The sequence below is a fragment of the Anneissia japonica genome, unplaced genomic scaffold (genome assembly GCF_011630105.1).
Source record: "Anneissia japonica isolate Jap-2015-1 unplaced genomic scaffold, ASM1163010v1 scaffold287829_len2072220_cov186, whole genome shotgun sequence".
Taxonomy (NCBI): domain Eukaryota; kingdom Metazoa; phylum Echinodermata; class Crinoidea; order Comatulida; family Comatulidae; genus Anneissia; species Anneissia japonica.
The window spans coordinates 1,126,820-1,141,338 of NW_022716075.1; the positions used below are offsets into that span (position 1 = coordinate 1,126,820).

At 32.4% G+C, this 14,519-nt stretch overlaps 1 protein-coding gene across 2 annotated transcripts in view; it reads right to left on the bottom strand.

Annotated features, from left to right (window-relative positions):
- Positions 1–1,126: 1,126 nt before the first annotated feature.
- LOC117109539 (mitochondrial uncoupling protein 2-like) overlaps positions 1,127–14,519 on the bottom strand; it is a 21,811-nt gene continuing 8,418 nt past the window's right edge. For both annotated transcript variants that reach the window (XM_033251910.1, XM_033251911.1), the window contains exons 2-7: positions 10,418–10,609; positions 8,903–9,124; positions 8,040–8,262; positions 6,447–6,659; positions 5,116–5,398; positions 1,127–4,498 (exon numbers count right to left, since the gene is read on the bottom strand). In XM_033251910.1, the coding sequence (XP_033107801.1) occupies positions 4,390–4,498; positions 5,116–5,398; positions 6,447–6,659; positions 8,040–8,262; positions 8,903–9,034 (960 nt within the window). In that variant the 5' untranslated portion in view covers positions 9,035–9,124; positions 10,418–10,609 and the 3' untranslated portion in view covers positions 1,127–4,389. The remainder of the gene's footprint in view (positions 4,499–5,115; positions 5,399–6,446; positions 6,660–8,039; positions 8,263–8,902; positions 9,125–10,417; positions 10,610–14,519) is intronic.

Genomic DNA, 14,519 nt, shown 5'->3' on the forward strand with positions numbered 1-14,519 from the left:
AAGCCAGGCTCAAATTCACCACTAAAATTTACAGATAGAGAGCTCACAATAAGTGTGTAACGGACACAAATAGTTTTTGGCATGTCATGGACCCAATTAGAAGGTGCATTTCATTGGAACGAACTGTATTGAATGAAGAAACATAATAATCAGTTAATTTAATAGGTTAGATTATTAACAATGTAGGCCTACACGTCAAATATTTTATATTATTTCACTTTAATTTTGTTATTTTCATTTTATATTATTTGATTTTCCTGGTTTGCTGTGAGGTATATGGAGATGCTATGACACAAAAGCTTGCAATTATTCTAATTAGGCAAGCAAAAATTTGATTATACAAAAACTATCCTTGGCAGTAGAAGTGACAGTGGCTGGTACTGTTTGAACAAACGTTTAGACCCGGACCGCATATCCAGCCTATGTGCGGTGTACGGAAACCAAATAGGCCTATATATTATAGGCCTAACTCTAATAATAATTCTAAGTCGATCAAATTGTTGGTTTCCATTAAAAATCTGTCGAATTTTAGTCGAACAATTTTGGATTCGACTTCAACTGTAAATATTATTTTCTGTGTTTAATTAGGCCTAGTTATACTACATTTGTTATTATTATCATACTGACTGCTATCGTGGAAGTAAGCAGGACGAGAAAGCATCACGCACAAAAAGCCCACCCCCCACCCCTCCACAAAACAAAAATAAGAAACTTGTGCTCACCACCCTACACGTCCACTCAGCAAAAATATTAGGCCTTGCACTCGAGAGTTAATGATCAACTCAATGGGCTTCTATTCGATGTTTTACGGTATTATGGTTATGAATGGACATACAAAAAACATACCGCAAGCTTTGCCTTTATTACATCTATGTATATAGGATCGAAATATCATGTTATAAACAACTAAATAGGCCTAAACAAAATAATTATTAGTTATTTTTGATACAAAACTTGAAAAAAAAAATATGACATTGAAGTTCTTTGTCTTTCTCTTTATGGTTTTGAAATACTTTTTCTTTCCCTTTATGTTTGATAATTAATGAGTCAGAAAAAAAGAACGTATAATGAAAAACTAGTTTTAAAAATTGTTCACAACAGAAGGAAAAATTATTTTGAAACGGCATGTAGTTCAAAATAAGTTTTATTGCTTCACTGAAGGATTTTTGATATTCTGTACACATTACATTTCTCAAATAATATAGAAAAATGTTTTAATCAAAATTACATATACAAGCCCAAACTGTCAAGTCGGGGGTTAATTTTTATTACTATTCGTTAGTACTCAAGGATATAGTGTTACCTATATGATATCCCATCATTATCACATTCATAACATTTCATTAAGAACTTTATTTTCAGTTTACATCCAATAATTGTCAACTATCCTCATGTAACCATTCAACCCTATACATATATTTTGTTTCATGTCCAGACCTATATGTATAGAAACATCCCTGTATGAGTATGCACTGTTTGGACATCACATGTATGTACACATCCTGAACAATATTACATATCCATAAATACAATCCATCATATTTCAAAATTTAAAAGTCATGAGGGAATTACTACTTTGGGAGAGGGTGCGCAAGGGTATGCAGAATGGACTAACTGGGGAATTGGGGTCATCTAGATCCGCTGACGTAGTTTTGGGAAGAGCCGGTCGTAAATTTTATATTTAGTACAATTTTGAAAAATGTTAATTTCCTTTAAAGTGGGGTAGTTACACACCCATCGCACTCGCGTTGGATAGGCCTGGTCACACTGGCTTCAGCATAAATAGAAATTAAAAAATTAATTACATTTAGCCATCTTCATGCCTTCAGAACTTAAACATTTTCATAAATAACATTGCTCTGTACATTACACCTAAAATTATATTATCCAAACACGCCGAATTGCATTGAAACGAAATGAAAAAATTTTAACACCCTAGACCTAGCTACAATGGTGCAGTATATACAAACTCTCATTAAATGTACTTTCTATTTAAATATAGTTATTATTTATCTTTTAATTCGTGAAGAGGATTTACAAAGTAAATTCAATATTAAATTGTATTGTTCAACTCAAAAGTATTATCTTTTAAAGGAACCCATAGTTATAATTGTCTCAATTATTGGAATACCCAGATTGAATCAACTGATCAGTTAAATTGAAATAAACTCTAAATAATAAAATGCTAAATTATGAAATAGTGCATGAATATTTTAAATCAATTTTAAGTAAGCTTGTTAAATTAATTGACCAATATACAGTATTAATCATTCATAAAATATACTGTACTCAAAAAATAATATAAATAAAAACACTTACAGAATCAATTCTTTAATCGTCTATTGCACACCAGCTCTAGTTTTTAAAAGAAATGTTTTGAGTAAATTTTCGCTACATAATATATTTGTTATTGCATTGAATTTAGGGATTTACGAAAGTTTAATAAATGAGTATAAGGCCAGTTCGGAGTTTAATCTACGTGACCAACAATCCAATTTCAAGACAAACCTCTAATTTTCGCCTACTTAAAGCAGTAAAAGTCTACAAACTTAAATAAATAAAAAGGACACAAATTTGCAATGTTACTAAAGTTTTTCTTCGGAGTAAAATATTAAAAATTGAAACTTAATACTTACAGCTTATTGCTGTTAAATTTATTAATAATATACTTGTAAAATCACTAACATAATTTGATTTATATTTATTTCTGATAATTCTAATACTGTATGTACAACATAATTATATGTCTATCTACTAAATTTAATAACATAGTTTGCTGTCTTAATTTAAACCAAGGTATATTCCAAACTGTCTAAGCAAATATTATATGCAGTACATCATTGCCTGACTTTCCACAGACATTTGTTTAGATAAGTATCAGACAACAGTCCAATCAAACTTTTTGATTTCATTACAAATGTGGAATACAAATTTTGGATAGGAGTGCAGGGACCCACGGTGACCAACATGTAATGAATACATTTCTCTCTTGTCCAGCTCAACTCTTGTGTGAGGGATATTCAAGCAACCTGACCTATAGCCAGCTTTGACCCTGAGTTTTCAGTGCTGGCAAGAACAAAATTAACCTCTAGGCCAAATACTCATCTCCTTACAGGTATGCCTGGAGTAAAAATACTGTCTACATACACCCTAAATTCAGCTACTGTTCATTATAATTATAACAAATATTATCTTAAAAGTATTTTTCTATAGTATTAAGCAAGTTGGATACCAACTCCTTATCCACGATTCACTCATCGTCATTAATATATTAATTCTACTATTTATAAGTAAAATATTTAATTTAATTTTTTAATAATCAATAGTAATAATATCGGTATCGTTATATGACATTTCTGAGGATGGACTAGAATTAGGCACTTACACAGATGAACATAGACAGTTTTCAATTTTGTTAACATTTTCATTTCAGTATACTGTTTAGATATAAAAAGGTACACAATAAAAAAAATAATAATATAGAATTAAAACAAAATTGTGCTCAATCTTAAGTTGTAATTTAGTTCAGATGAATACAAAAGAGCAATAGCTGATTTACATACACAAATGAAATCTAAAGATTAAGTTTATTGAAAAATTCTGTTAAAAAAAACCATACAGAGGTAGGAGCATAACATTTGATTGATGGAAATTTTGAAGAATTCTGAAACTTTTAACACAGCACCTTCTAGACTGATGAAAACCTTAACCAAATATCAACTGTATTATAGTATAAAGCCGGGCACGCACTGCGGCCAACGGTCGTCGGCTGACGAGGTTCTATGGAGAACGCAAAGCGACGGCGCGCGTGCATCGGGTCGTTTTTAATGACGATCCATTCAGACAGCCACCGACAATCAGTAGAGGGCGTCGCGTGTTTTAGCACATACGGGAAGCGGAGTTGGATTCGTCGTACGATAAAGTGAGTGCCCGGCTTAACACTCAGAAGAATGGTCTTCGCACATTTGGTCCTAAAGAGACACAAATATATAACATACTTCTACAAAAATAGTAACATTACATAGCTTTATAGCACAGAGAACCTCAGAGCAAAACTATATATGCAGAATTCAGAGATTATACTTCATGGTTATTCAAGGAAATCTTAGTAGATGTTTTTCAAACTACCTAAGAAATTGTTTAGTATGTTTAAAATCTTTGGCACATCTTGAAGAACAAGATATCATCTACTTTAGTTTTTTCTTTGGCTGTTTGTCTGAGGTATCACTGGCCAATGGTAAACCTCTGTAGAGATTATACAACGTAATCCTATTGGGTATAATCTGTGGTGGAGTGTACAGCATAAAAAGCTGTGTTTTACTATAAACTGGAAGCTGGTTCTGACATGGAATCTAGATGCTTTTGAAGAATCACGCTACTCCTCCACTCTCAATTCTGACGCCGTTCTTTCATAAGAACACAGAACCGTTTCAGCTGCTCATAGAAGACAAACATACAGATGTTCCAGGAGCCAAGTCGGATAAAATTTGGCATGAACCTAAAAGATGAAAAATTGATAGGTGAATTAATAAATCAAGATATATTGAACAAAGTTAACAATTTTACATGGATGAAGCCTGACTTTACTAAACTGATTCAACAAGTTGGTTGCCAATTAAGATGGAAGGTGTAGGTCATTTTGTTGGACATATAGGACAAACTTTATAAAGAATTATCTGTGACAAAAAATAAAACAATTAACTTCTGAACATTTATGACCTGTATGAACAAAATGTAGCAATTTTTATGTTTAAATTTTTTAAAAATTACTTACCAGCTACCTTTGATACACTTTTTAACCATTTTGAAAATATTCATGAATATAATACAAGAAATAAAAATGATATGTATATACCAATAAAAAAATCTCAGTTTGGTCAGAAAAGTATATCATACCAAGGGTCAAAGATATGGAATAACATTCCACTAAGCTGCAATTAAATTTTGAATGAAAAATTTGACCGCTTGCGCTGGCTAGTATTGCAATTTTTGTTGGTAAGTCACTGCTCTACACTAATTTTCATTCTATATGCATCACAATCACAAGGATACATGGTCCCAAAAGTTAATTTGTGGGTCCTGTAATTATTTTTCCGTGATTTATTTAATACATACCCTTTGTAGAAGGCTATTGGTCCACCCTCTTTAAACATCGAAAATGCACAATCTAGTACTCCCTTGTACTTCCCTTTCCCTGAGTTCATAAATCTCGTTTTGACTACGTCAACTGGAGATGCTACACAAGTGGTGACAAATCCAGCACCGAAAGCAGACACAAAGTGACAGGGGAACTGGTCCTCTAACAGTCTCCTCTTCAAGATTTGTTCCTTTATCATGTCATATGCCACCAACTCACTGGCATTCACAACTGCATTGCGAGTGATATTGGGAATTGTACCTGTTGAGACATACAGAAACACATAAAATATGATGTAATAATTATAGAAATATAAAATATTGTTACCTGATGACTAAGTAAAGCTCTGTTTACAATACTATTAGTTTTATGTGAGAATGGATCTTTTTTAAGTGTCAATCAAATTTAACTAAACAATGTATATGATTTATCCTCAGAATGTGTGTCCCACACACGCAAGCCCATTTAATGTATACTTTCATTTTTAGTAGGACCTCAGCAACATTAGGGGTTTTAATGGAATGATCCATTTCTTGTGATTTGTCTATAGGTGTTATATGACAACCATGCCCATATCTTATGAAAATCACAGATATTTTTATAGAAAAAATATAGTATGGACACAGCCAAATGCTAACACATACTTGTACCTTCTACTATATTAGTACCTTCCATTATACTATAGCATCTTTGTTTAACAATTTTATTAAAAAAAACCCATTCCCATGTTGAAATCAGATTCATAGAATTGCTCAATTTATGAGTCTTTTTGAAAAGTATTAATTGTGCATGTTTTAAGGGAATAAATTAGATTCTGATTTAAATGTTCAAACCAAAGCTAATAATAATAATAATAATATTTTACACTTATTATTATTTATGATTATAATGCCAACATGGCCTCTAGCGCTTCACATTATTACCCCTGGTCATTGGATCAAGCACATATGGAGCACATACTCAGCTCCCTGTAAAGAATTCCATATTGTTGCAGCTGTAATCTGCGCACTTTGAACCTACCAGGTACCCAATTGAACTCCTGGGTGGAGAGAGACAACAGTAGGTAAAGTGCCTTGTCTAAGGACACAAGCAAAATGCACCGCGACGTTGAGAAGCACAACCGCAAATGCTGTGCTAAACCGCTCCTAATAACTAAAACCTTAGAATAAATGCACGATAGATAATGCACTATAAGTGCTGCATTATTCAAATTATTTCTATGTAAATATTATACAAATTAGATAAAAAATTAAATTTTATCATTGAGCTGAATAATGAGTGGACAGGTTGACATTTAAAATTAACTAACCTTTCCACAAGCCACGGAGACCTTCTTCCGTGAAGATTTTCTTGTATGCTTGTATAGTTCCAGTGTATCGCACTACCTTTTTGTCGGAGTTGTTCTGTGCTTGCATGCGGACTTTAACAACATCGGTTGGCTGTGCAAGGACTACAGCGCACCCTCCAGTAGTAATCCCAGCTGCTATACGTACCAGCACATTTGTCTTGCCACCGGCAAAATCTAAAGAAATGCAAACAAAGTTTTTAAACTTAGAAAAATATATTGAATAATAATTATCAGTAACTCATCAACATACACATCATTTTAATATACAGACTTTTTACAACATGAAATATAATAAGGTAGCACAGATCTTGTTGAATTTCATATGGTAGCAATTTTTATAAAGTAATTCTTTTATCTATTTAATAATATTTTCCTCTATGAAATAGGTTTTATGAGGGTTACAAAGTGAAGTTGTGCAAGTTGTGATAATAAATTCTGACATTTGAAAAGATTTTAAACCACGATCTTGTATAAGAAATCAACCATCTTTATCAAACTACTAGGTATTCAATATTTAAAGAAAAAATAGAGGGCGCCATTTAAATTATCCTCACCATATAATTCAGTACTGAATAAATATCATATCATTTCATAGATTTCATACCATTACCTTTATAAAATGAAGTACACATGCCAGTGAAATAATATTAGAAACTATTTCTACATTTTATGCTATACAGTGGTGCATCAAATAACAACTACAGTATTTCCCAAAGTTGATTTCATATTATGTTATTATTAGTAGCAAACAGTTTAGCATCAGTATAGATGAAATAAAATAATAATAATAATAATAACAGAATAAATGTAGAATTAATTTTTATTTATTATTACTAGTAATTCGTAAAATTTCACAAACACTCAATGCTTGATGTACAGTGTTTGCATATAATTTACATTTTGATTTAGTCACAAATATATCATTTATATTATCCCACTTCCACATCAAAGAGCTGCTGGTACATTAGGCCCTAGAACACTGAACCTGGTTGATGTTTGTTTGTCACAATCACCTTGGGGGAAGGCCTATTCTAGACCTAAAGCATGGTTTGCTTGGAGCATTATCTCTAATTTTAAATCATTCAAATGGATGAAAGATGAAGGAGAAATAATTAAGAAAAAAAATGAGGGAAAAATTTAAAGAAAAGATAGAAAACATTCCCAAACCTCATATAAAAAACACATACATCTCTTTATTTTTAGTAACTTTTCTTTGGATTATATTTAAAGCCAAATATCACAAAAACACTAAGCTAAGACTTACCTATAATGTGCAAACACACACACACTGTTTAGTGAAGCTTCACCCAAGATACACAATTTTACAAGCTGTGCTTACATGACCCAAAGCACTAAAATATTTACAGATTTTAAGAATAACATTCAAAGCAATGACTACTATCTTTCTTTACTCTATTTTAGGAAAATAATGTAGTGTAATATATTGTCTGTTATTATAACCATACCCCACAAAAAATCCAATTGTTAGTGCAAAATGTTAAATAATAAAAAAGTATCAATTCAATTTTGAAAATATTGAAACCCAGACGGCACCTGTGTATTTTTGTTTGACGGAATCATAGAGTCCAATTCGCACCGAGGCAAAACAGGCCTGGCGTTGGAGGCCTGCAACGAGACCATTATACATGCCACGGGCACCCTCTTGTTTCACTATAGTCACTAGAGTGCCGTAGACGCCCCGATATTGAAACTGTGCCCGTTGTTCGCTCAGGGCTGCGATGGACAACTTTCCCAGTCTCGTTCCTTCTCCTTGGATCTGAAATGAGCGCGCTTGGTTGGTATCCACACAGTACAATCACAAATTTCATGTTTTTTAAAACTCATAGATGAAAATTACATGAGATAATAGTTGACATGGTATAAGATATAATTTTAATTAAATTCCAATTTTTTTTACTATTATAAAAATACAGTATATGTAGTATTATTTATCAAATCATTAAATTTGTATCCAGACATTTTACTATTTTTTTCAAAATTTTAAAAAGTTTCAAAACAAAACTGAATAAGATTTTAGAAATTTGATAGATTTATTAGCATCAACATAAAATATTAAATTAATAGATAGTAAACTTAATTACAATTTTTATTATTTTTCTACAATAGGGACAGAGATAATGGAGAGGTATGAGAAATAATAGTTAAATTTGTCAATAAAAGAAACATGATTTTATCAGATATTTATCATCTGTAAAATATAATACATACTGTAATAATATACAGAAAGGCTTTAAATAAAAAAAAAAATAGAATGCAATCAAATCAATTATAAATGTCAAAGAATCAATAACATTGAAACAATTGATAGATAAAATTATTATAAATTATATTAATCTTATTTACACCAACAATAGGTAGACAGAAATATAGGATGGTATGTGAAGTGTTATAGTTACCTGTAGTCTGACTTTAGCAGTATCTAGTGGAAATGTGATGATGTCTGCCATGCAAGCTGCAGTACCAGCACTGACAAACTTCATTCCAACAGTGGGCTCAACATCGGTTGGTTTTAGACCAATATTCCCCATCCTAGTTTTTGTAATTGATTGGTAAGCGTTCCAAGTTAATAAATATCAGGATTGGTAAAGATAAAGGCAAGCGATCACACACAAGTGAATCTAGAAGTATATAAAAATTACAAAAATCCACAGTATTAGGAGAAATACAATAAAAACATAGAGCTCAGTAACATGTCATGGGGAATGTCAAGAAAATTTTGCCAACTATCTTGAGACCAGCAATAACACAAATATTGCACGAGCATACCAGTAAAAAATGTGTAAGAATAACAAAGAGTTCTTTTAGAATTGCTGGTATGGTACATTATTTTGAATCCTTTAGGATAATATTAAGGAATAAAACAAGGATTATGTAATTCAGAATTACATTATTATTTAAAATACAAGTCTCCCTCTTATTAAAGACCCCTCCAACTAAAGACCACCTCCAATTAAAAACCACTTTTCTATGGTCCTATATTAACAAATGTCTTTTTATGTTTATTATTCTAAGGAGAGACCAAAGCTACTGAAGACCATAGGAACCCTGGTCCCAAAAGTGGTCTTTAATTGGAAGGAAACCTGTATCTAGGCAATCAGTGATGCAATCAGTATCTAGGCAATCAGTGATGGTGATGTACTAATTATCCCATGGGGAGATGTGTGTTCCATACAGTAGGTATTTGACCTATTGACCAGGGAAATAATGATAAACGCCTAGAGCATTAATAAACTCTGGCATATTACACAGTTTGTCAAATAGAAATCCATATAGTAATCTAAAATTAACAAAATGATGATACCAGCAATGGAATGTACAGTACTTTTTTTTTCTCTTTTAAGGAAACAAACAATTATGCATGTAACCTACACAGTGGCCTAATGCCTAGAGCTCTCAAGGAGCGAATGCCTTCTTAACAGCACTTTTGACATTATGGTCCAGGAAGACATCCAAAACTAGCAAATTATGTAATACTGTACCACATGTTTAACTCACGAATGTCCTAAAGTGGACTCATATTTATGACAACACTATACAATATCAATTCCTGACCCAAAATGTTCCACAGCTGGGAACTACTACAAACTGAAATTTAAAATACTCCGATATAATGAAGTAAAGGGCTACTAGAATTCACAGAGACCAATTAAATTATATTATTAACAGGTTATGGTATTGTTTAATATTCCAATGTGAAGGGCCTCTCGTAATCGACTAAGCATGGGGCCGCCCAACATAGCCCCCAGGCCCCCATGACTCCTTGTTACGCACCACTGGACCTACAGTTAGTTACCTAGAGTAATTATATAAAATGGCAAGAATCAAAAATACTGTAGGTAAGTATTACTCAAATAATCCCCTTTGTGCGACATACAGTAGACAATGGTTGCATCTTAAAAAAGCATTCTTACTTTTTAGTATAAAATAATATAGTAAATCTGGCAAGAAATCAGGTGAAATATATATCAAAGAGAACTTTCTTGAGATTCTTCAGAATTCAGTCTTTCCCTAAAATTTCTTTCTGGTTGATAGCAAGAACTACGTAAACTGGCTTCAAGATTCTTGTCCATTTGATTTCAGATAAAATCACTTGAAATTGAATTCTGAAAATAAAAAAAATAATTTGATTAAATACAGTGATATTTAGATTTTCCCCTAGAACTAAAAATTTAACTTACTGTAACAAAAAAAGAATTCATACATTAATACTGTAAAACTACTTGTACCAGAAAGTCTAATTTTTATAATTGTGTTTGAGGCTTGATAAAGTAAAATAAATTTTGTTTCAAATACCAAGTGAATTGCCTCAGCATTGTTTTCATAAAAAGTGAAAGATTTTACATTTAGTCAAGAAGGTTTTTCATGAATATTAATTTCAAATGCACTTTTATCAATGGTCATTCCGCTACTGTGATTCCGCTACCGGACATGGTCTTATATTTTTATAAATATCTCCAAAAATATAAACATTTTTAAAAATTAATGTCTTGCATTCAATACTACACTAAATTATGATTAACTGAGATGTATTCAATTTTTAAATCACTTTCATAAATCAGAGGGTTTTAGTAAAATGTGAAGTGGTAAAAATAGAGGGTATTTTTTTTGTCTTTCCGCTACCATACATATTTTTTGATATAATATCAAAATTGTGATAGGTTTTTTAAAAAAAAACTAGGGTGGAAATTATAGATGGATTCCATAGTTATGTAAATATGATAATTATTCCAAGAATTAGAATGGAGTGTAAATATGACATTAGATTAAAGTTAAAAAGTTTAACTAGCTGTAGGATACTAAGTATATTTAAAGGATATGTACAGTTACTGTATTACTGTACAGCTTTAGTATTAAATTGTGGATTACTATAATTAGCTTTCTGAACATGATTTATTCCAACAATATTTTATGAGGATAACCTTTTCATCTCTGCAGTAATAGCTCCCGAGACCTACTGTAACTAATGTACTGCAGATGCCAGCCCTAAGTACTAATGTCAGCAGAATGTAACAGTTTTATAACATTGACTTGATTCCAGAAAAAAAAATCCATTAATTATAAAATAAACAATCTAAAAACTATGACTCAAGAAAATAAAGTACTGTACAGGCCTACAGTACATTAGGCCTATTTCTTAAATACAATATTACTTTGTTATTCGTATATCAACAATGTGGATGTTTAAATATATGGAATGAATAAATAAACGAACGAAGGAATGACAAATTCCAATACAACATGGTATATTACTACTGTACATAAAGCGCAGTGTCATGGTATAAGGATCCTATACTGTATGAGAATAAGTAGGGTCTACAGAAGGACAGTTGCGGGCATCTCCTAAAAATCAGACTTTAAAGTACAAAGTGATTTGGTCTACTGTATCCACTGCCTACAAATATTATTTTGTTTCTTGGAAGGTCAGGTGAAATTTTAATCAGGTGTAATATTAATTAATAAGAGATTGAATTATTCTATTCTTTATTGTCAAGCATGACATCACTTTTATGTTGCTATGTTATTGTTAAACCAGATGGTAGAAGTAACATTTGAGTCATCTACAGTATGCATGCATAATGTATTTATTAATGAAGAGGCACCATAGAGAAGATGACAATATAGTAAACAAAACAACCATGAATCTTCAGATTTTATATTAAATTTTCACACCAGTTGTGATACATAACAAATTCATCATGGTGCATTACGATTAAAATTGCTGGTAATTTGTTTATACCGTAGCATCTTGGGAAATGGATTGGCTGGGGTATACAGTATCATGCAAAGGTCCCCCACCCTTACTTCTTTTGAACATTTTGTAAAGCACAGTAATTTTAAACTGCATGTAGGGTCAAACTTGGATTGCATTTTCCTACATCTATAATACCTCAGTGTGAGTCTATCAGCCTGGGCAGAAAAAAACAGCTAGGTATAGGTATACTACAGGACAGTATACAGTATTTACCTAGGAATCATACTGTAGACCCTATATTATGATTTTCGCTATCATAGGCCTACAGGTTACATAAAATATTTTGAAATCTACAGAAATGAAATTCAGATTATGGTGTAATCTTTTTTCTTTTTTACTAATTGTTTTTGACACAACAGTGTAGGCAATCAAACAGACGCAAATAAAGCACAGTCAACTGAGCTTGCTCAACAGGGGGTCAAAGGGAACAATAAGGAAGGTATCAACTATATTGGAACATAATTAGACTTGGTTAAGATGCTTGCCTTCCAATCCCATGCAGTGGGGTATCTAGGAATCTTGAACTGGGGGAGGGGGGAGAGAGAAGTGATGCGAGGAAACTGATAGGGGGGAGAAAGTTAAGCGGGGGTTTGATGAAAAGTGAGAGTAACTTTCTCATAAAATAAGGTGATAAGAGGAAATTTTTAGCCACTTGAGTGTGATTTTTTTTTTTTTGCTTCGAAACATTTTAAATTTTAATTCCTGTCAATGTTATTGTTACAAGGTTTTTCCTTTCATTACGACCTACAAATATTTAGTTATGTTTGACTTTTGAAAGGAATTGCCACCCATGCGTAGGACAGTGATTATGTTTGCCTAGTACAATGGATGCATATCTCGCTATATGTACTGTACTCTAGTATTATATTTTAGATTTGAATTTGAATGCTCACTGTACACTTGCGCGAGGACGATTGAAAAAAATGGCAATATGTTAAAAAAAGAATTGGGGCGTCTCAGCATGGGGTATGGTCCACTGTACTGGATTTTTTTTTACCCGGCCAATGAAATGAAAAAGATCACACATAGTTTTAGTTGTGTACATAAGGTTCTGCGAAAAATATAATGTACGATAGTAATGTCAATTGTCTAGTTTGAGGTTGCAGATTAAACCATTAACCAAAACAGACTTGAATTTGAATGCTCTGTACTGTGTGAGGATGATTGAAAAAAAATGACATTATTATATTAAAAAAAGATTTGGGGAGTTCCAGCATGGGATTAAACAAACATGGTCCACTGTAATTTTTTTTTAGCACCTGGCCAGTGAAATGAAAAACATCACACCTAGTTTTAGTTGTGTGTACATAAGATTCTGTGAAAAATACAATATATAGTAATGTCAATTGTTTATTGCAGATTAAATCATTGACCAAAACAGTTTTTTAAATAATTTTTCATACAGTAATACTTTCTCAGGAGTTTAAATATATCCATAATTGTCCACTTTCAATTAACTTTTTTACCTAGACCCATAATTAGGCCCCTCTAGCCACCATCTGCAATTGACAAACTCCGTAATGGTGTTTGCCAAGTGCTCCATAAATGCATCCTAGAGTCACCTCTGGTCATGGTCGCGTTTGTGATTGCTTTGTTTGTATTGGATAAATATTGACCAGGCGGAAGACTTCTCTACCTTCATCAAGTTAGTATACCGCACATATGTGGGCAGTCTTTTGTGGATATACTACTGTACATTAGTTTAATCTTCCTGGGCAACTAACGCACACTGTCATTTTGACCAAATACTGTATATTCTGGACAAAGATTTCGTAAGAGTCAGTGGACATATTTTGTTAGTACTTACTAAATTGTGAATTAACATGTTTGATTTGCTAAACAAGGTGAATGAAGTGTAGCAAAGATAATTCAATCTACCAAGGTTTCATGCATTTTTTTTCCACAGTTCATTACCCTTTCAGGTCAGTTCAAGAGAGGAATTTTTTTCCAAAGATCAAAAGGTCAATATCTGGTGGGATATGCAAACAGGACTGGATAAGTGTGCGACGAGTGGTAGAAAAATCAGGCCTGGAAAAAATATTTTTGTGCCTCCAACCATAAAAATTATGTTGATCAAATGCCTCCAGCACCAAATGTTATCTTTACACTATGGGCCCGTTTATACAACACACCAATATCCGCATTCTCAGCCCGCCAAAGTTATGTGTGTAGTATAAACGCCGTCGGATTGCGTGTAATTACATTACCATCTGGCAAAGAGGCTACTTGACGAACCGGCCAAATTTGGCCGGTTCGTCAAG